We start from the raw sequence: 22064 nt of genomic DNA on the forward strand, positions 1-22064 counted from the left end.
AGTTACAGAAGACTGATGCACTTAACTAAATAACCTGGAAAATTCTGATATGACAAGATACTATAAAAAGTTAAAGCCAGGCAAGCTACTTGGGTGGCTGAGGCAGGAAGATTGCTTGATACAAGTCTAGCACCCAGGCAACATAGCAAGACCCTGTCTCTTAAAATAATTTTTAAAAATTAAAAGATAAGCAATAAGCTAGGAAAATTCAGTTATATTACAAATGTTAAAAAGAAAACAAAGAATTAGTATCTAGAATATATAAAAGACGCCTAAACAACTCTGTCATCTCCAACCACATATTTATAACAGCTTACTGGACAGACATTCACATCTGGGTGTTTTATTACTAACCTCAAACTCTACTTGCCCAGAATTGAACTCATTATCCTCATCGTCCTCCTCATTTTTCCCTTCTACCTTCTAATCTGCTCTTCACACAGTCCCTATCTCTTTAGCCCTGAATATTCCCATTCAACTATAGTACCAAGTTGTAAACATGTAAGCATTATCTTTGAGTGATATTTAAGTGAGTATTTATTGGCCATTTGGTAAGTCATAACATCAGTTTAGCTGATTGTGATGAATTTTTTTTAAAGAAATGGAATAGAATAAAATAGAAAATACAAGAATACATTGGACATGGGTAAAATTTTTGTTTTACTTATACACATACATATATGTATGTGTGTACTGGGTCATGATATGACCAAAATGTAATTCCGATTATGATCTTAGTAAAAAAAAATCTTTTGAAAACCACTGCTCTCTCTCTTCCTCTTACTATCATCTCTAATTGGCCACCAAGACATGTCAGTTGTGGAACTTTCATACCAGTCTCTTCTTTAGTCCCACCTCTGTTTTGGTACCTGCCTTTTTTCTCCTCTTTCAAGTTTTTAGTCTTTCTGTTGCCAGGAATGACTACAACTCAATTCCAGTCACATGACTACCCTTTAATGAAGTTTTCAGTGGTTTTTGGTTGCCTTAGAATAAGAGCCAAACTTCTTAGCACATCATAAAGGGCCTTTTTCAGTTGATAATTCCTGTCACACTCGTAAGAGTTCTTTCACTACAGACAAGTCTTACAATTTCCTGAAAATGCCATGTTCTTTCACACGGCTAATTGTACTTGCGTTGGATTTGCCTAAAATAATTTTGTCTATTTTGTTTCAAAACACTTTTTAAATACAAAGTTTTTCTGAAGTCTGCTTCCCTTTTTTTCAAAAATTTACCTGCTCCATCAACACAACTCTGTCAGCACTGTTTTAAAATTACATTTTTGTGTGCTTACCTTATGACCCTATGAAAACTATAAGCACTTGGGGACAGCATCCGTGTCTTCTTTTTCTTTGTTTTTACAGTGCCTAGAGCTAGCACTGGAGGCACCCAAAGATTTATTAAATAAATTTATAAGAAAAAAGTTTCTTATTAGACCATTTTACAAACAGTGGCTGCCCTGTAAACAGTAAATTTCTTCCCATCGAAAGAATTCAAGAAAATCTTAGCTGTTGTCTTAGGTCAGGCTGCCATAACAAAATACCATATAGTGAGTGGCTTAAACAACAGGTGCTTATTTTCTCATAGTTTTGGAGGCTGGAAGTCTGAGATCAAGGTGCCAGCATGGTCAGGTTCTGGTGAGGGGTCTATTCCTAGCTTGTAGATGGCTGCCTTCTTGCTGTGTCCTCACATGAGAGAAGGGGGAGGCAAGCTGTTTTGGTCTTTTCTTGAAAGGACACTAATCCTATAATTAGGGTCTTGCCCTCATGACCTCATGTAAACCTAATTACCTCTCCAAGTCCCCATTTCCAACATATGGGTCTGGCCTTCAAGGCATCATTTGGGAGGACATGGTTCAGTTTTTAGCTGCTACTGAAAGGGATATTTTTCATGGATGATGTAAATTGTAATCCTGCATTGGGAAGAGCTTAAACCAGATCATGTCTAAGGTTTTTCTAGTGTCTAGATTCTATAATGTTGCTGTTAATGTTTTTATCCTTTTTTTAATCAGATAAACCTTCAAATCCAAAGAAAGAAAATTTGTTATTATCCTCCAATGGTTGTGATGAAGTCAAATTGACTTTTCCTGATGATGACTGGGATTCTTCGACACTAGAGCAAAGAGCTAATAATAAAGAAATCAGCAATATTGACAAAATGGATTTATTAGAGCCATTTTTTTCAGTGAGTCAAGATACTAACACAGAGAGTACTCAGTTTCAGTCAAGTGAACTTGAAGACAGTACTGACTATGCTTTCTTGAATAAAACATATTCTATACCTTATTCAGAGTCAAAACTAAAGAAGGAAAGTCTTACTCCTTTAAGTTCAGAATTAGATCCTGAAGTGCAGAAAAAAGAGGAGGTTTTTTTTTATATTGTGGAACATCAAGATAAGACTGTTGGCTTGGAAAGAATCTACAATATTTCAGATGCTAATTATAGAGAAAGTGCTGAAGATACACAAAAGCATGATACAGATGAAGACTCACAGCAGGAATATCACAGTGCGGAAGAACAAGAATACATAAGTAACCATTTATCTTTTGACCAAACAAAAACATTAGGTATATCTAATCCAGAAGTTGTTGAATTAGGAAATTCGGGTTATGAAGTTAAATGTGCTAGCAATGTAGAAGATAATCGTGTTAACTCGGGAAGTGGTTCTATCATCTCTTTAGATTCACTTGATGTTTATGGACAAGAAGAGTCACTTCATGTCTCCAAATTTCGGAATTCTGTTATGTTAAGAGAATATCATGACCTAAAGCATGAAAAGTATAAGGAACAAGAGACTAGTTCAATGTACCACACTGTATTTGATGGCAGTGTACTAAGAAGCAATTCTCCAGGAAACCAGGAATCTCAATCTAAGAGTGGTTCCTTGAGCCCTCAAAAAGTATTAAAAATGAAAATTTATACTGAAAACATGAAATCTCAAATAAATGAAAGTAAAGATTTGTGTGGAAATAAAATTGTTGAGAACAAAATATTACTGCACCTTGAAAATCCTAGCACATTACCACAGGATAAAGCTTTAGAGACATTACCCCAGCCCTGTAAAGATTGTCAAACTTCCTGGACCTCTGTTTTTGATGATTCAATAATTTCTGCCTGTGGATATTATGAAAGCCTACAAAACACCGCTGACTCAGCCTTAGATTTTTCTGCTATGCTACCAAAGATCGCAGTCAGAGATAATCAGGCAATAGAAGATAATACTTCCCTAAAAGTTGCTCATAGCAGTACCACAAAGAAAACATGCTTTCACAATATAGGAGAAACGTGTACTAAATCATTGACAGATGCAGCAAGTTGTACAGTCACAATTAATCAGACAGTGGATGTTAGCACTGATTTTAGGGCTTGTTTCACAACCAGCAGGGCAACAAGTGCAAGACCTTCTGTAGTATCTACATCAAGCAACACAGAGATAACAATGATGAATAAAAAACGACCTGATGAATGGCAAAATGAGAAACAAAAAAGTGTGGCTTGTAGTACAGATTGGTCATACAGTGAAGATTGTATAGATACACAGATGGCTATAACAAAAGGATCAGGAAAATCTCCCTCAGTTGACAGTTTAAAACCTAATGGAAATTTTCTAAATAAGGTAAAATCAATATGAGTAATAATAAAATTTAGACTTTATAAAGAGACAGTGTATGCTAATGTAAGTGTTTTTGGTTCGTTGAATTAAGGCTTTTGTGAGAAGATGCTAGATGAGGGGAGTAAATTAAAAAGGGAGTAAATTAAAAAAAAAGATGTGTAAATTACCACCAGTTCTATCCTCCTCTCCTGGCAGCTGCTCCCACAAAATCCATTAGAAATTGAATTGTACATTTTATTAGTTTGGAATTTCAGATATAACTTTTAAATTTAATTTTAAATCATATTTTCAGGATTTCCTGGAATTAAGAAAAGCATGTGGTATCACAGACCTAAAGAAACATCCTGAGAGGTACATCATTTATATATGCTTACAGATACATCTGGAAGAAAAAATCAAAATAGTATTTGCTTTCTGTATAGCATACTTACCCATATAGAAAAATGGACTTTAAGAAATCATCTGTTTCAACCGTTTGCATTCAAATAAATATTAAAACAATATAGAATATTAAAGCTCTTCACTTATTGAGATTTCAGTCTCAATTTCTTCAGAAACTCGTGGCATCTAATCTTTACTTGTTCAACCCAAATCCATACTTATTTAATTTTCCATTTCCTTTCACTTTATTCACCTGTAGGCCAGAACAAACTAGCACCTTTGGAATATGTCATTTATTTGGAGAAGTAAATAGCTACTTTCACAGGAGCATTTTCATCTTGATTTTCACTCATTGCATAATTTGCTTTGCATTTATCAGATACTCTTGTAATTCAGAACACAGTGAAGAACGAGGAAGTGGGAGGGAGAGAAACAGGGAAGGTCTAAGAAGCCAAATTAGTTATCATACTCTGAGGTCATTTACTTTTTCCTTCACTTATTACTCATTCTTCTAACATGTTTAATCTGGCGTTTCAGTTCTATAAAATTAAATTATTGGTTTCTAGAAGCAGAACTATTGAGAATAGCTAGAAGTGGCAATTAGTAACAAGGGAAGACCTCCAAAAACTACTAATACTCAAAAAAAATAGTGATTTGGGGCTTTTTGGTATAATAGTACATCAAAATATTTGCTTATATTAATGATCCTTAATTATTAAGAAATATTTAAATTATTTTCTGTTAAAAAGATAATATGTTTTAAGAATAATTTTCATCCAAAATGCTTATAACTTTTAAAAATCTTGGCCAAAGTTTGATTTAGATTGAAAGAAATCCATTGATTCTGGATAAATAAGGTCATTACCAAAATTAGAGAATAAGCAATTCTCCAGAATAAACAATTCTCAAATTCATACTTCCTTTTTTGGTAAAAGAAAGTATGAATTTGAGAATTGTTTACTTCCTGGACCTCTAGAATGAATATATTTAGCTTTAACTTCTTGTTTTCTGAAGTTGTTATATATTCCTACAGCCTCTTCATCTTTAGTATAAATTGATTTAAACTTGACAGGGAAATATAAAAAATTTAAAATCTGTTTCTGGAGGCATGTTATTACTATAGAAAAATGTTTGGAATCTTACCTGATCCTATCTTTTATTTTTAAAGGGAATCTCAACTTTTTAAAGATACAGAGAAGGATTTGCCATCAATGTGCTGTCAGAAGATAATGCAGAGAGCCATAAAAGCAGAGCTGCACCTTTTAAATGTTCACTATCAGATGTGTCGTCGCCATTGTTGTGATATTTACAAACTTGTAATGGAAAATAGGGAAGGATTAAATATGTGTTTATTAATTTCAAATCTGTTTTTTCTTAGAAATTTGTCACTAGCTTTAAGTTTATTCTAGAGAGTTTCTCTAATTTTCATTTTTGAAGAGTAAAATGAGGAGTAGATTGTTACTGGGTTTGTTAGTTAGCCTAAGAGTAATAGAACCCTTGAGTTTCATGGAGGGGCCACAGTGCATGGTTGGCGTGATGAATCCAGTGAAAACATAGATTTGTTGTTTCTTTATAAAGTTCAAGTAAGGATGAACTTAGAGAGTTTTTGCATGACACGCTACCACACTTTCTCTGGCTTATGTGTCAAGAGTTGTTTGTACTGCCTTTAGAAAAACACATTTACTGTGGTTCATTTTTTTCTTTTACTCAACATTTAAAAGAAAATATTTAGAGTTCTAGTAAAATTAGAACCAAGTGGGGTTGGGCAAGGTGGCTTGTGCCTGTAATCCCAGCACTTTGGGAAGCTGAGGCAGGAGAATCACTTAAGGCCAAGAGTTCAAGACCAATGTGGGCAACATAATAGGACCCCCGTCTCTACAATACATTTTCTTACAAATTAGCTGGGCATTGTGGCACACATGTAGTCCTAGCAACTTGCGAGGCTGAGACAGGAGGATTGCTTGAGCCCAGGAGTTCAAGAACCAAGTGTATAATATAATATTAGTGTTAAATGGATGACTTAGGCCTAAATAATTTAGTTTTGTGCACTCAACTTTTGAACAGGAATTTATCAAGTAATTCTGCTAAGAAGGAATTGCGATCAGCACTACTGTCTCTTTTGGGGGACTTAAAAGTTAGATATGTGACTTTGAAAGAAAAAATACACAAAGGCATACCACTGGAAGAGCTGCCCCCACTGTCACTAGAATCAAAATTATTATCTACCTTCTCTACTTTTGCTTCCAGGGTATGTATATATGTTTTAGAAATAAAAAATTTTACTTCATTTAGACAAAACATTTTAAACAAAGATTTTTTTCCTTTTCTCTCTTTCCAGCTAATGAAAAAAGAAACACATGTGTGAGTTATGGTTTCATTTGATTTATAATTCATTAGATCCTAAAAATTGCTTAATTCAGTTAACTTTAAACTTTGTTTTGTTCCCTATTTAGAACATTGATGAATGTTTTAATGAAGTGTTTATCTTTTTTCTTAACATTTAATATTGTACAAATGTATGGGGTACATGTAATATTTTGTTGCATGCATAGGATGTGTACTAATCAAGTTGATATTCAGGATATCCATCACCTTGTGTATTTGTCATTTCTATGTGTTAGGAACATTTCAAGTCCTCTCTTTTAGCTACTTTGAAATATACATTGTAGTTAACTATAGTCACCTTACTCTGTTATCAAACATTAGATCGTATTTCTTCTGAAATGTTCTTTTTAGCTTTTCAGAAGCAGATGCTGAACAAGATGATCAAAGGGCTCATGATGTTGATGTTTCTTCGAACCTAAAAAAGACACTCTCTCAAGTAAGGGTCCTTGAAAGTTCATCAATGCAAATCTTTAATTGTATGGTTTACGTAAAGTAAATCATAACTTTCAGAAACCCTGACATCCTTCTTTTCACTCAACTGGCTTACTTTGTGTACTACCATTTGAGGGATATAACTGATTATAATGATATATTTATGTCGAATCCTGATCAAACAGATGTCAACCGTATATGTTGAGTAGGGTGACCGTATAATTTACACCACACCAGGAGACTTGAGGTTGAAAGAGTGTAATGGTAATTCTCTACAACAGTCGGTATAAACATGGACTGTCCTGGGCAAACAATAATTTAGTGCCATCATCATGTGAAGCCAGTGCAATTAAAACTAACATTTTGTACGTTCATCTCATGAGGTAAAGTAATAATTCAGTCATTTTAGACAGGGAAAAGTTATAATTTCTTCTTTACTGAGATGATGAAAATCATTTTTAAATGCCTGTCATAGGTTTTCTTACTCTTTCTTGTTCCCGCAAGAAAGTGTTTGTCAGATGACAACAAAGAAGGAAGATTTAATCTATGTAAGAACACTCTGAAAATTACAAAGTGTTATGGAAACATTGGTTATATTCTATTATTGAGCAGGGAGGCAATTTAATAGGAAGGCTGGGGTTTAGTCTGCTTTTCTGACCTTGGTTTTAACCCTGAGGTTTCTTTATTTGAGTAATATTAATCCCCCAAGATGAATTCCAAAGTTAAAAGTGAAATACTTGATTGAGTAAAAGTAAATTACTTTAACATTGTCTATTCCATTGTTAAATTCTTTTTTTAAAAATCTCAGTTATCCACAAAGAATTAACAGGTCAAAAACTAGATTTTTATGTATTTAATGGTAGGAATGGTATAACCTGTTTATTTAGGGAGAACAATAAATTAATTTTTAAAGAACAAGATGAAGATATAACGTAGTTTTTTATAATCTTGGTTTTGGCTACAAAACAATATTGATTTTAAGTTGAGATTTATTTTAAGTTGAGATTACATTTTAATTCCTGTCTCATTAAATTAACTGGTAATTCATGAAACTCAGTATAGTGTTTCTAAATTTCAGCTACTCATGTACCATCTTCACAATTTACCGTAGCCCTGTATTACCTATAATGTTACTTTGTCTTTAAATGATTCTCCTTTTTACATAAATTTAAATGTAAACAATAACTATTACATATAGGAAAGAAATATTGCTTCTCGTAAATAAAATATACACATAAGCATACGCTAAATTAAATATATAACTGTTAAAGGTTAATGTGATAAATATTTGTGTGTATATATAATATATATATATATATCTCCAAAAATTATCTCGATTACTTCTCATGTGTGTATGCCACACTTTGCCAAATAGTAGTGTTAGCACAGTCATTATACACAGACTGGATTCAAATTGTAATTCTTGTTAACTGTGTAACATGAAGCAACAAGTTACTTAGATTCTGTTTTCTCACATGTCAGGTCAGGTTGATAATGTTTTCCTTTCAGAGCCCTCATTACTGTAAAGGCTGAATAATGCCAGTGAAGAGTACCTGTCACATAGTAAGAGCATAATAATTATTTGCCCTTATTTATTGTTTTTATTATCTTAATCCTCAGATGTCTTTATCATCTGACAATAGTCATGCTACACAAAACATATCACCCAAGAAAGATGACTTTAAAAATGGTGATATAAATGCAGACTTTAGTCAACTGAAACTTGATGATAAAGGTTAGTATAAAAATGTGTTATCTTGTATAGTTGCTGGAAAACAAAATAAGGTTTAAAGTATTGGTAGTGTTTATTCATTACATAAAAATAAATTTTCTTAATTGATGGAAAGGCATCATTCTGATTATAAATGTCAAGTATGTTCTTATTATTGCTACTTGACATCTTTAAGGTTGCCTAATATAGCTGACAATGCTAAATAATAATATGGACTCTTATTCTTCTGGTTCATGTTTTTAGTATGAAAATTCTCTCTTGTATCTAATTTGTATCTCTGTAAATTGTGTGCATTTTTAGCACATGAGAAGAGATTATGATCATTCCAAAACATTATTAATTTAATTGTAATGAAATAAAGGGCTGCAACGCTGCTTAATTCTTTCAAAGATGTTTCGTGTTATTGCATATATAAAGATAATATGTCTTTTTCACTAAAGTACAGTTCAAAATGCCAAAAATTAAGGGTTTCAATAAGCTGGGAGTAGTGTTTTAATTAAAGGAAAACTAAGAAACAGATCACTCAGACTGAAAGCAACTTTTTATTCCAGGACTGCTGAAAGTCTCTTCTCAGAGAATCTTTTTGCTTGGTTCTCTTATTTTGCTAATATTTATCTTTAGATTTATACATAAAACTCTAGTAGTCATCATCATACTGATTCATCCATGGTTTTAAGATAACTTTTCAGTGTGTTGGACATTATATGTCATTCATAGCTCATTGTGTTTAATGTCTTAGACTGCAGACATTACCAAGAGATAAGTGAAGACTGGTCTGATGCCAAGGAGAACCTGACAGGAGTTGACATCTCAGGAACACAAGAAAATCAAATAGAACAAGACAGATGGAATTTGGATCTTACAGTAGGTTGGTTCTCAAGAATTTACTGAGAAATCCTAACCTAGATTATTTGTAAAATAGTGCTTACCTGCTTCTGTGTTGTGTTGGGCAACTGAGTTGTTTTAATATTTTATTCCTGTTTTGGCTTTTCTTTATAAATAAAAAAAATGAGGAAATTGTTCAGTTGGAGGTCAGTTTTTTAAAGAGGAAAAAACTGCTAAAAGCTTAAATCCAAGATTTAGTTAACAGGTAGATACCCGCATTCTTCCTCTTGCTCTAGGCCAACATCAGCACTCCTGCAGGGCATCATTTTCCTCTTTCCAGGCGTGGGTACATGGTGAATAAGACCAGCTTCCCAGTTACCACCAGGCAACCAGTACTAATTTGTCAAATTGGTGTTAATGATGAAAACTATTTGCTTTCTCTTATTTCAATAATTTTAGGGATGTTTTCATTTTTAGATAGTCCTTAATTGCTTAGAATAGTTATAATTTTCTCTAGTACCTGTGATTATTGCCCTTCTGTCATTTCTAGTTAAGTTTATGCTACCTTTCCTTATTTTTTCTGTATCTTCTATGGATTTTTCTTTTATTTTCCATGTCAGCATTGGTTTTATTGTTTTTTCCTGCTTGTCTAAATAATGCTTATTATGGTTTTTTTAATAAAATTTAAAAATATAGGAAAATTAAAATTAACTGGTTTCTCCAACCTGCAGTAACCACTATGAATATTTTAATGACCATTTTTATGCATTTTCTTATGCATATCTTTAATATACATATACAATTTAAAGTAAATAGCATTATGTCATCTAGTTTTGGGGTTTTGTTGTTGTTGTTTGTTTGTTTTTTGAGACAGAGTCTCGCTCTGTCACCCAGGCTGGAGTGGGTGGCACTATCTTGGCTCATTGCAACCCTTCACCTCCCGGGTTCAAGTGATTCTCCTGCCTCAGCTTACAGGTGCCCGCCACCACACCTGGCTAATTTTTGTATTTTTAGTAGCGATGGGGTTTCACCAGGTTGGCCAGGCTGATCTTGAACTCCTGACCTCAAGTGATCCACCCACCTCAGCCTCCTGAAGTGCTGGGATTAGAGGCGTGAGCCACTGCACCCAGCCCCATATCATCTAGTTTATTCTGTTTTTTCTTCCCTTGCGTTAGTTTTCTTCATGTCACATATCACAATACTGTATGGTTTGCTTACTTGATATATTGACTGCCTTCCCATCCTCTCATTAGCTCAGTGAGCTCAGGGATTTTTATGTGTTTTGTTTACTGCCTATCTCCAGTGCCAGGTATGGCATGCAGCCCATTGGATATTCATTAGCTATTTTGTGTTGAAGTAGTGAAAGGTGAGGTGATGGGTATAATGTATGTCTTCTGATTCTTATTTACCCTTTTTTACTGTACTGTAGCTCATTATTCCCTCCTCACTCCAGTGTAAAAATATAAAGGTAGGTGGTTTTGCTGTTTTCTCTGTAGAATACATCATGATTCAAAGAGATTAACAAATGAAATAAGTTAATGAAGGTTAGGTATTATTACCTAAAGATGACAAACTCTGCCTGGATTCCAGCACCACTACTTACTATATTTGTGACCTAAACTCCTGAGACCTCAGCATCCTTATCTGTAAAATGAAAATAATAATAGCTACCTTGTGGCATGGTTGTGAGAATTACATGAGATGATGTGTATAAAGTGCTTGCCATATTGCCTGGAGCATCAGAAACATTGGATAAGTGTTAGGCTACTCTTATATATTATTTATTATTATTTAATGAAAAAAATAAAATTTCCATATCTCCCATTACTATATAAAAATTATAAAGCATATAAATAAAAGCTACTTTAAGGATTTATTCAGCAAATATTTGTGTACTTCCTATGTGCCAGATATGGGATTTGCTAGTAATTTGAATCTCTATTCAGTGGATCCTTTTTGGTTTCATGTTCTCTTCACAATAGAGACTATGAAAACATACTCTTAAGAATTTTGAAATTTTTTATCAAGAAAAAAATTTATCTATAATCCTAGTATTTGTAATTTGGAAAATCATGCTGTCTAACTCAAGTTGTCTCCCCCCTTTTTTGTGTGCCCTTACCGTTATTACAAGCTATATATTATAATACCTGCTATTGATCCTTGTCCAATTAAAAGGTTTTCTTGGTGTGATGTTTCCCCAGCAACGGAATGTGCATAATGAGAGCTCTCAGACCACTAGCTCTAACCAGCATTAACACTAGGGAGTTAAGATCCTGTGTGTGTCCACTGTTCTAGATAGCACTTCTCTGAACCAAAGACAAAGACTATCAACTGCAGATTGAAAATATTTTTTAAAAGCCTGTACTAAACATGTACAGACTTTTTGGGAGGCTCATTATTCCCTAAACAATACAGTATAACAAGTATTTACATAGTATTTACATTGTATTAGGTATTATAACTAATCTAGAGATGATTTAAAGTACACAGAAGGATGTGTGTAGGTTATATGCAAATACTGTACCATTTTACATAAGGGACTTGAGCATCCTTGGGGTGTCCTAGAACCAGTCCCCCAGGGATACTGAGGGACAACAATTACAGTAATTGATTACTTTGTTTAGATGTAATTTATCCATTTTTGAGCTACAAGAGACTTAACTAACCCAGCCTCTTTAGTTTTTAAGATGATGTGATTAAGGCCCAGAAATCTTAAAACTATATTGCAGGCTCTTAGTCCTCAGTCTAGAAGTGCTGATAGTTGCTGATAACTTTATAATAAACTCTGGGTTAGTAGAAAGGAAACAAAATATTTAACAGTGTTCACATTTTCTCTGAAACATATCAGTACAATAAAGATCATTTCTGTTACATGTTTTTCTCTAAGCAGAAATGAAGAATGTTGAACCCTCACAAAGAGATAAAGGTTATTTGATACATGTTGGTGGCCTCTGCCCTTCAGTATCTGAGGTATACCAGGATTATTTTTTTGAGCTTCATTTTCAAATTTATTAGTTCTTCATATTTGTTGTTTTTTTCTACCTTTCACAAACTTTTATTTCTCTTCTTTTAGGCCGATTTAAGGTCTCATTTCCAAAAATACCAAGTTTCTGAAATTTCAATTTATGATTCTACTAATTACAGGTGTGTTTCCCAACTTTAATCAATGTGCATTATTATGTGTCTGCTGTTTGCCAAAGGTTCTATACCAGATATCAGCCACAGTGGTGATAAAGTCAAGGGTTATTCTCACAGGGTTTCACAGGCCAGGAAAGGGGACATAGGGACAAATAGCTGCAATCTTGAGTTGATACTGTTCTTAACCAGATCTTTTTTTTCATTATACTTTATAACTTGTTAATGGTATACAGGAGAGTTATTGATTTTTGTATACTTTATCTTGCTACATGCCACTTCATAGGGGAAGCAGAGCACATTAGGTAAAAGAACGGCTTCCAGAAATAGATAACATTGGTTCAATTCCCAGCTCTGTCAACAACTTGGTTAATAAATTTAGGCAAGTTACTTAACCTTTCTGTACCTCAGCCTCTTTGTCTATAAAGTGAGGATAATAATACTAACTTCACAGCATTGCTGTGAAACTGTTAGAAGTAAAATATGTGAAACACTAGGAATAAAGCCTGGCACATAGTAGGTGCTCAGAAAATTGTATTTCATTTCACTGTTTCTGATTTCAATTACTTTTTAGTTGACACTTTTTATATATTTTAGGTAGACAGCTACCTCATTTACATGTAGTCAGTTTGAGTATGTATGTTGCTACTTTCTGTTTTGTGACATTGCCAGATCATTCAAAAGTATTAAATAACAATGGCGATAGCTTAATGGAAATTTTTTTACTGTTTCATTATTAAAAGTGATAGCTGTTTATTTCAGATATAAAATTTTTATCAATTAAGAAAGGATCCTATTTGTAGTTGGGGTTGCAATTTATTAAAAATGTGTGTCTTAAATGAAGTCATATAATTGTAAGATCATTGTTCAGCTGTAATTATTTGACCTGTTGATACGATGTTAATACATTTCATTAAAGTAGTATTGTAATCCTAGGATTATTACTTGATGTGAAAACTCTTTTAGTATCTTGTTGAATACTTTTTTAAAGCTATGTTTTTTTCTTACTCGAAGTATTTTGCGTTCTGTGTAGAAATTTAGAAAGTACAATTAAATGCAAAACTACAAGGAGTTTATAAAAATGTATCCATAGTCCCATCATTTGAAAACAGCCACTCTTCCCGGGATTTGGTATATATCCTTCCATTGACGCTGTCTAGGGCTGATGATTTTATAGGAATAGCTATTGCCCAACTTTCTTGTATATATAATTAAAATTCTGATTAGATTTTCCAACTCTTTGTTTTTGTCTGTATATTTCCCCACTACAAGGTCATAAAGATACACTTTTGCATATTCTGCTAAATATTTAAAATTTTGCCTCTCACATTTAAGCCTTTAAGTTATCTGAAGTTTACGTTTATACGTAGGGATTAGTTTTAGGTTTTTAAGTTATGGATAACCAGTTGTCCCCAGACCACTAATCTCTGCAACTCTATCATATATTAGCTTCGTAAATATTTTACATTAGATTTTAATATGAAATTAATAGGAGATAATGTGTAAGAAATACTTTTCTTCTATTTCCCATCTTTAACTTGGTTTTTCTTTAGTTATCCTAAATAAATATTCTTCTTAATCCCAAGGTAAGTACAGCAACCTTTTTATTTTTAAAAGCAGTTACGCTTGTGAAAAATGTATTTGCATCAGTAGTTGCAAAATTAAGTTTGATGTAATTTGAAGTCATTAACAACCTTTTGGTTTTCTGCTCTTATGTTTTAGATATGCATCTCTTGCTTTTACAAAAAACAGCGATGCAAAGATAGCTGTGAAAGAAATGAATGGGATAGAAATAAATGGAAAGTCAGTAAATGTGTGGCCTGTTAAAATTCTTGGAGAATATACATCACCACTTTCCTCCAAAAATGGGAATAGAATTAGTTCGAATAATTTAGAGAAAAGCACCAACAAACAAATCCACTCAGAATTCTCCATTTCTAGATTGCCCAGAACTAGGCCACGGCAGCTGGGTTCTAAGCAAGACAGTGAGGTTTTCCCTTCCGACCAGGTTAGTGTTTTTGATAGATCCCTTCAATGGTCTTTGTACGTCATATTGCTGTAAGTAGCTTTGTAGAATAAATAACTTCAATATGCAGTCTTGAAATGGGAATGACAGCATTAATCTGAATTGTTTTTAACCTTGAATCCACCTCAACCTGCTTTTGTACAACTCCAATTGTTCCTGGGGGGAAATCTAGCTCTTTGTAGACCAAGCTAACAAAAAACTCGTTTTAACTAGGCTCTTTGCCAATCTTTCGCAGTCTTTTTATTACTACTGTATAAGTAACTAATTATAATTTCATCTTTATTTTTCTTTCATAGCTAACTTTATCTCATAATTGTTAAAACCATAAAATGTAGTCATTGTATTTTCATATATTCTCATGTCTCTCTTATGGAGGTAAACACTCTGTGAAAAGTGGTAAAGTTTGCCTTGTTCAGTCTTTTCTCTCCACTGCTCAGCAAATTGCCTGGAGTCCCATAGGCATTCCACAGATTTTTTTTAAAAAAATTACGCACAGTAAAATTCAATACTTTTTGGTGCCTATAGCTTTAGACAAATGCATATAGGCAAGTCACCACCACCATAATCAAGATTCAGAACAGTTCCATCACTCCAAAGAATTATCTTGTGCTCTGATCTGTTTCCTATTCTTAAAACTTGACCTTTTTCAGAATGTTATATAAATGAAATTATACTATATAGCCCTGTTAGCCTGGCTTCTTTCACTGAATGCATTTGAGATTGATCTATGTTGTTGTGTATACTGGCATTTTATTCCTGCTTATGTTGTGTCCATTTTTATTCAGTTTATTTTATTATTGAATTTTGATTTTTTAATATTCTGATTTTAAGTCCTTTACCAGATAGGTGATTTGCAAATAATTTTTCTCACTTTGTGCCTTGTCTTTTCATTCCCTTAACAGTGTCTTTCTCAGAACAGGGATTTTTTTTAGTATTTATGAAGTATAATTTATTAATTTTTTTCATTTATAATGTATGCTTTTAGTGTTGAAGCTAAGAAATCTTAGCATAATCCAAGGTCACAGAGATTTTGAGTTAATTTTTATATATTGTTTCAGGTATTTGTTGAGGTAATTATTGTTTATTTGCATTTGTTTCTGTTTTGCATATGGAATAGTTCCAGCATCATTTGTTAAAAAGATGATCCTATTTCTGTTGAATTACCTTTGCACCTTGGTCAAAAATCAATTGACCATGTTTGTGTGAGTCTATTTTTAGACTGGAACTGTTTCGTTGAACTGTCTCTTTCCACCCATAGTACACTGTCTTCATTACTGTAGCTTCATAGTAAGTTTTGAAATCAGGTGGGATGAGTCCTCTAACTTTATTCTTTTTCAGAGTTATTGTAGCTATTTAGTCTCTTTGCCTTGCTGTATACTTTTATAATTCACCTGTCTATCTACAAAAAAAAAATCCTACTTGGATTTTTGCTGGGATTATTTTGAATCCATAGATCAGCACAAGAATAAATACTTGTTGAATAAATGTATCTAATTTTTTCCCTTAATAAGATAAAGGGATCTCTTCTAACTGTGTCCTTTATCCAGTCCTTTCCTCATTCCTGGAGTTATCCCATTCCTTTTCTATACTATTAGCAACTCCACTTCCACTCACAGACCTTCACCTGTACTCGAAGTCAGGCACAGCCCTTCCTAATCCTGACAGGATTTTCACTTGACTTTGCATTCCTTTAACTTTACCATCCTTATTTGTCCTTTTTTTTGGGGGGGGGGGGTTGTTTTTGTTTTTGTTTGTTTTGTTTTGTTTTGTTTTTTTGAGATGGAGTCTCATTCTGTCGCCCAGGCTGGAGTGCAGTGGTGCAATCTCAGTTCACTGCAACTTCTGCCTCCTGGGTTCAAGCAATTCTCCTACCTCAGCCTCCTGAGTAGCTGGGATTATAGGAACCTACTACCTTGCCTGGCTAATTTTTGTGTGTTTTTAGTACACATGGGGTTTCACCATGTTGGCCAGGCTTATCTTGAATTCCTGACCTCAAGTCATCTGCTCACCTCGGCCTCCCAAAATGCTGGGATTACTGGCCTGAGCCACCATACCCAGCCTATCCTATGTTTTTATTGCCAAACTTCTCAATCAAGTAGGTTATATTCAATGTCCGTTTCTTTGCTTCTCTTTTGTCCTGACAATCTGACTTCAGTCTCTAAAATTTTACCTCAACGGCCCTTTTCATAAGGCACTAGTGACCTTTTATTTGTCTTTCCCTCATCTGCCTTCCTCTTTACTACTTTACCTGTTTGACACTGTTCATCCCTTTCTTGAAACTTTTCCTTTCATCTCAGTGACCCTTCATGTGTGGGATTGATTTGTTTGGTACATAGCCTCAATCTACAGCAGGAAGGAAGGAAATAAAGTGCAGTGAAGCTGCGTGGGGTCCTGAGCTGGAGGTTTGGGAACTGTGGCTCTCCCTTTCTTCTCTCGTGTAGCACATGTGGTCTCCTGCCTCTGCTCTCCCTGTGTTCATTCCCCTTATTCCCCTCTCTCTACAGACTGCTTTTCTCTGCTCATGACTGCTTTCTTCCCCCATTTGGCTTTGTTTTGCTTGATTCTAACTCTGTATTTTCAATTCAAGTCCCTGTGATTTGAGTAATTCATTTGCTTCATGTTCTAATTTCAGTCTTTTTTTTTTTTTTGAGACAGGATCTCACTCTGTCACCCAGGCTGGGGTGCAGTGGCAAAACCACAGCTCACTATAGCCTTGAAGTCCTGGGCTCAAGCAATCCTCCCACCTCAGCCTCCCAAGTAGCTGGGACTGCAGGTGTGTCATCATGCCCAGCTAATTTTTGTATTTTTCTGTAGAGACCAGGTCGTGCTATGTTGCCCAGGCTGGTCTCAAACTCCTGTCCTCAAGTGATCCTTCCACCTTGGCCTCCCAAAGTGCTGGGATTACAGGTGTGAGCCACCACACCCTGCTAATTCCACATGCTTTAGACAGGAAATTGAATTGATCCAGGCTGTGATTTTGATGTTCATTAGCTCAGGCAGCAACACTCTTGGTCCTGTCAGCTGTGGCAGTGGGCCATGGGGTTGGGAGAGAGACGTTATAAAGAGGGCCGTACAGGCTGTTGGTAGGAGTATGTGGATAGGGAAGCTCCTGTAACCATCTTTGTTAAACTATACTCCAAGTTCTCTTTCCTTTCTGGCAATTTCTTGTTCCCTTGTTCTTTTTCTGATTCTCAACATTATTATTTATTCTATTCATTTAGAAAATATTGATTGTCTACAATGAGAAGCAGAATCGTGGTGATTAATAAAAACTCTTCGATTCATAACCTGGCTCTGCCACTTACTCACCATGTGACTCTGGAAAACTAATCTAACCTTTCCGTTTCTGAGCTTCCTTATCTTAAAATGGAGATGAGAGCCATTACCTCACAAATGTTGATGAGCTTAAATAAGCTTAATACAGAAAAATTTTTAGAACGGTGCCTACCATGGAAGATGTACCCAGAAAATATTAGCTGTTGTTGTTATTACTTACCAATAATTTGGCTTCTTTCTTGGAGAGCACTTAACTTCAACTGTCACTTAAACTATTGTATCCCAAACTTTTTATTTATTAAACAAATAGTTATTACATACCAACTGTGTACACTATTCTAGGCACTGGGAAAGCAACAATGAACAAAACAGACAAAAATCTGTACTCTTAAGGAGCTAAAATCTAGTGAGGGAGATAAGGCAATAAACAAGCAAGTGAAAGATACAATGTTCTGATGTGAAAGGTCCAGTATATCATGTGTCTTGCCCTGACTTTTCATCGAGGCTTTAAAGTCTGAGTCCTTCCTTTGTTGAACTTTTATGGGATTTACAGTGGTTTTCTACAATTTATAGCCTACTTGCAGTGTTAACAGTAACTAATTGGTCATTTTAATTTTGTCTCTTCGCAATAGAGGGTTCTGTTTTATATCACTATAGTTTTTCCCCCACAGCATATAGTGCGCTTCTGGGCATACAATTTGTATTCATTACATACAGCATATAGTAAATACAATGTAAAATATCTCTAATTACTGTGTAGCCTTTCTTAGGTTGGTTAAGAGAATTAAGCCTTAATGCCCTAAGCCTAAAACATTTATTTAATGAATGAATCTCTCTCCTGTGCATCCAAAATGAAACTAGTTATGTCCTATCTTTGAGAGAATTGAGAAAGTAGTTACATCATTTTCTGTGTTCTATGGTTCAGATGAGGAATCTGGTTGAGAAAGCCTTATTTAGACATAGCCTCCTATAGTTTATCAGTAAGAAAAAATGTTGGGTACGTTTTGTACTACATGGCCCTGAAACACAGCTCAAGTAAATGCAATTGGTATAAACAATCCCAAGTTAAAGTAAATTTTTAAGGAATTTTTATTTTATTATTTTAATTTTCAAATATATTATTGTTGAATAAGCGGTATTATCTTTATGTAATGGTCCTTACTGATTTTAAGAAAACTTTTTAAATGCTTATTTAGGGTGTCAAGAAGAATTGTAAGCAGATTGAATCTGCTAAATTATTACCTGATACACCCGTTCAATTCATACCTCCAAATACATTGAACCTTCGTAGCTTTACCAAGATCATAAAGAGACTGGCTGAACTGCATCCAGAAGTCAGCAGGTAATAACCAAAATTATATTTTAACTGCTTTAAAACTTCTGTGTAAAAATATAGTTCAAGTTAATAACTTAGATATATTCAGAATGTATTCCTTTGGAAAAGACAAATACTCATGTATGTTTTCCTTTTTCATAGAGACCATATTATAAATGCACTTCAGGAAGTGAGAATAAGACATAAAGGTTTTCTGAATGGCTTATCTATTACTACTATTGTGGAGATGACTTCATCTCTTCTGAAAAACTCTGCTTCCAGTTAGGAATTCAAAAAACAATAAAGAGGTAAAGTAATCATATTCTTTCATATTTGAATATTACTTAAAATTTATAAGCTATTGATTTCATTTTCTTTTTACATAAAAAACATATTAAATTTAAAATAATAATATAATCACAAAATAATATGAAATTTTAAAACAAGAACACTGTAATTAGTTAACTACTAATGCAAAACTAATTACCCTAAAATTGACTGGCTTAAACAACACTCATAAACTCACAGTTTGCAGATCAGGATTCAGGAGTGACTTAGCCAGGTAGTTTTAGCTCAGGGTTTTTCATGTTGCAGTCAAGACGTTGGCCTGGACTGTAGTCATTCAGAGGCTTCCCTGAGACCAGAGGATCTGCTTCTCAGGGGGCTCATTCACATGTCTGTTGGCAAGAGGCCTCAGTTCCTCACCACATAGGCCCTTCCATAAGGCTCTTCAAATGTCTTTGCATCATGGCAGCTGGCTTCCCCTAAGCAAGAGAGAGAGAGAGCAAGATGGAAGCTGCATTGTCTTGTATTATCTACCCTCAGTAGTCGCAGATACTGCAATTTTTACATACCAAAGGTTTGTGGCAACCCTGCATCAAGCAAGTCTATCAGCGCCATTTTTCCAACAATGTTTACCCACTTTGTGTCTGTGTCACATTTTGGTAATTCATATAACATTTCAAACTTTTTTGTGACGCCTGTATGGTGATTGTGATCAGTGATCTTTGTTACTATTGTAATTATTTTGGGGCACTTTGAACTGCACCCATATAAAACAGCAAATTTTATAAATGTGTGTGTTCTGACGACTCCACTCACTGGCTGTTTCCCCATCTCTTTCCCTCTCTTTGGTCTTCCCTATTCCTTGAGACACTATATTGAAATTAGGCCAACTGATAATCCTACAATGGCCTGTAAGTATTCCAGGGAAAGAAAGAGTCACATTAAATGAATCTTAAAAGAAAGAGCTCACTTTAAATCGAAAGCTAGAAATGATTAAGCTTAGTGAGGAAGGCATGTCAAAAGCCAAGATAGGCTGAAAACTGGGCCTTTTGTACCAGTTAGCCACGTGGTTCATTGTCGTGAAGCCAATGAGGAAAAGTTATTGATGGGATTACAAGTGCTACTCCAGTGGACACGAGAATGACAACAAAGTGAAACAACCTTATTGCTGATATGGTGAAAATTTTAGTAGTCTGTGTAGAAGATCATAGCAGCCACAACATTGCCTTAAGCCAAAGCCTAATTCAGAGCAAGGACTTCTTTTCCATTATTTGAAGGTGATGAGAGAGGGGAGGAAGCTGAGGAAGAAAAGTGTGAAGCTAACAGAGGGTTGGTTAGTTCATGAGGTTTAAAGAAATAAGCCATCTTTTTTTTTTTTTCCTGAGATTTTGGTGCACCCATCGCCCAAGCCCTGAGCAGTGTACACTATACCCAACATATAGTCTTCTATCCTTCACCCCACTCCCACCCTTTCCCTCAGTCCCCAAAGTCCAATGTATCATTCTAAGAAGTCGTCTTTCTAACAAAAGTGCAATGTGAAGCAGCAAATGCTGATGTAGAAGCTGTAGCAAGATGCCCAGAAGATCTAAGTTAGATAATTGATGACGGTAGCCACGCTAAACAGCAGATTTTCAGTGTAGAAGAAACAGCCATCTACTGAAAGAAGATGCCATCTGGGACTTTCACAGCTTGAGAGGAAAAGTCAATTCCTAGCTTCAAAGGACAGGCACGCTCTCTTGTTAGGGGCTAATGCAGCTGTTGACTTTAAGTTCAAGCTGATGCTCATTTACCGTTCTGAAAATTCAAGGGCCCTTAGGAATTACACTAAATCTACTCTGCCTCCACTCTGTGAATGGAACAACAAAGCCTGGATGACAACACATCTGTTTATAGCATGGAGGTTTTTTGGGTTTTGTTCTTTTTTTAGAGATAGGGTCTTGCTATCACCTAGGCTGGAGTGCAGTGACACAATCATAGCTCACTGCAACCCTAAACTCCTGGACTCAAAAGATCCTCCTGCCTCAGTCTCCTAAGTGCTAGAACTACAGTAGGTGCACGCCACCATACCCTACTACTTTCTTTTTAAATTTCAACCTTTCAGCCAGGCACAGTGGCTCACGCCTGTAATCCCAGCACTTTGGGAGGCCGAGGCGGGTGGATCACAAGGTCAAGCGATCGAGACCATCCTGGCCAACATGGTGAAACCCCGTCTCTACTAAAAATACAAAAATTAGCTGGGCGTGGTGGCGTGCACCTATAGTCCCAGCTATTCGGGAGGCTGAGGCAAGAGAATCACTTGAACCTGGGAGGCAGAGGTTGCAGTGAGCTGAGATTGCGCCACTGCACTACAGCCTGGCGACAGAGCGAGACTCCGTCTCAAAAAAAAAAAAAAAAAAAAATTAAACCTTTTGTAGAGACAGGGTCTCACCTATGTTGCCCAGGCTGGTCTCATATTCCTGGCCTTAAGCAATTCTCCCACTTTAGCCTCCCAAAGTGCTAGGGATTACAGGCATGAGCCACTGAGCCCAGCCTGCAGCATAGTTTACTGAATCCCTGGACTCAAGCAGTCCTCCTGACTCAGCCTCCCTCAGTAGCTGGGATTAGAGGCACATACCACCATGCCAGGATAATTTTGTTTGTTTGTTTGTTTGTTTTAGAGGTTG

The 22064-nt window shown here is 35.1% G+C and overlaps 1 protein-coding gene across 1 annotated transcript in view; it reads left to right on the plus strand.

The window, feature by feature from the left end:
• Positions 1-22064, plus strand: part of RBM44 (RNA binding motif protein 44) — a 44011-nt gene that overhangs the window by 16202 nt on the left and 5745 nt on the right. The window contains exons 3-15 of the mRNA XM_055109265.1: positions 2009-3612; positions 3902-3960; positions 5159-5335; positions 6055-6238; positions 6329-6351; positions 6727-6811; positions 8428-8542; positions 9279-9407; positions 12255-12334; positions 12438-12508; positions 14222-14507; positions 18998-19143; positions 19279-19424. Coding sequence (XP_054965240.1) covers positions 2009-3612; positions 3902-3960; positions 5159-5335; positions 6055-6238; positions 6329-6351; positions 6727-6811; positions 8428-8542; positions 9279-9407; positions 12255-12334; positions 12438-12508; positions 14222-14507; positions 18998-19143; positions 19279-19402 — 3083 coding nt within the window. The 3' untranslated portion in view covers positions 19403-19424. The remainder of the gene's footprint in view (positions 1-2008; positions 3613-3901; positions 3961-5158; positions 5336-6054; positions 6239-6328; positions 6352-6726; positions 6812-8427; positions 8543-9278; positions 9408-12254; positions 12335-12437; positions 12509-14221; positions 14508-18997; positions 19144-19278; positions 19425-22064) is intronic.

Source organism: Pan paniscus, chromosome 13 (assembly GCF_029289425.2).
Source record: "Pan paniscus chromosome 13, NHGRI_mPanPan1-v2.0_pri, whole genome shotgun sequence".
NCBI classification, from domain to species: Eukaryota; Metazoa; Chordata; class Mammalia; order Primates; family Hominidae; genus Pan; species Pan paniscus.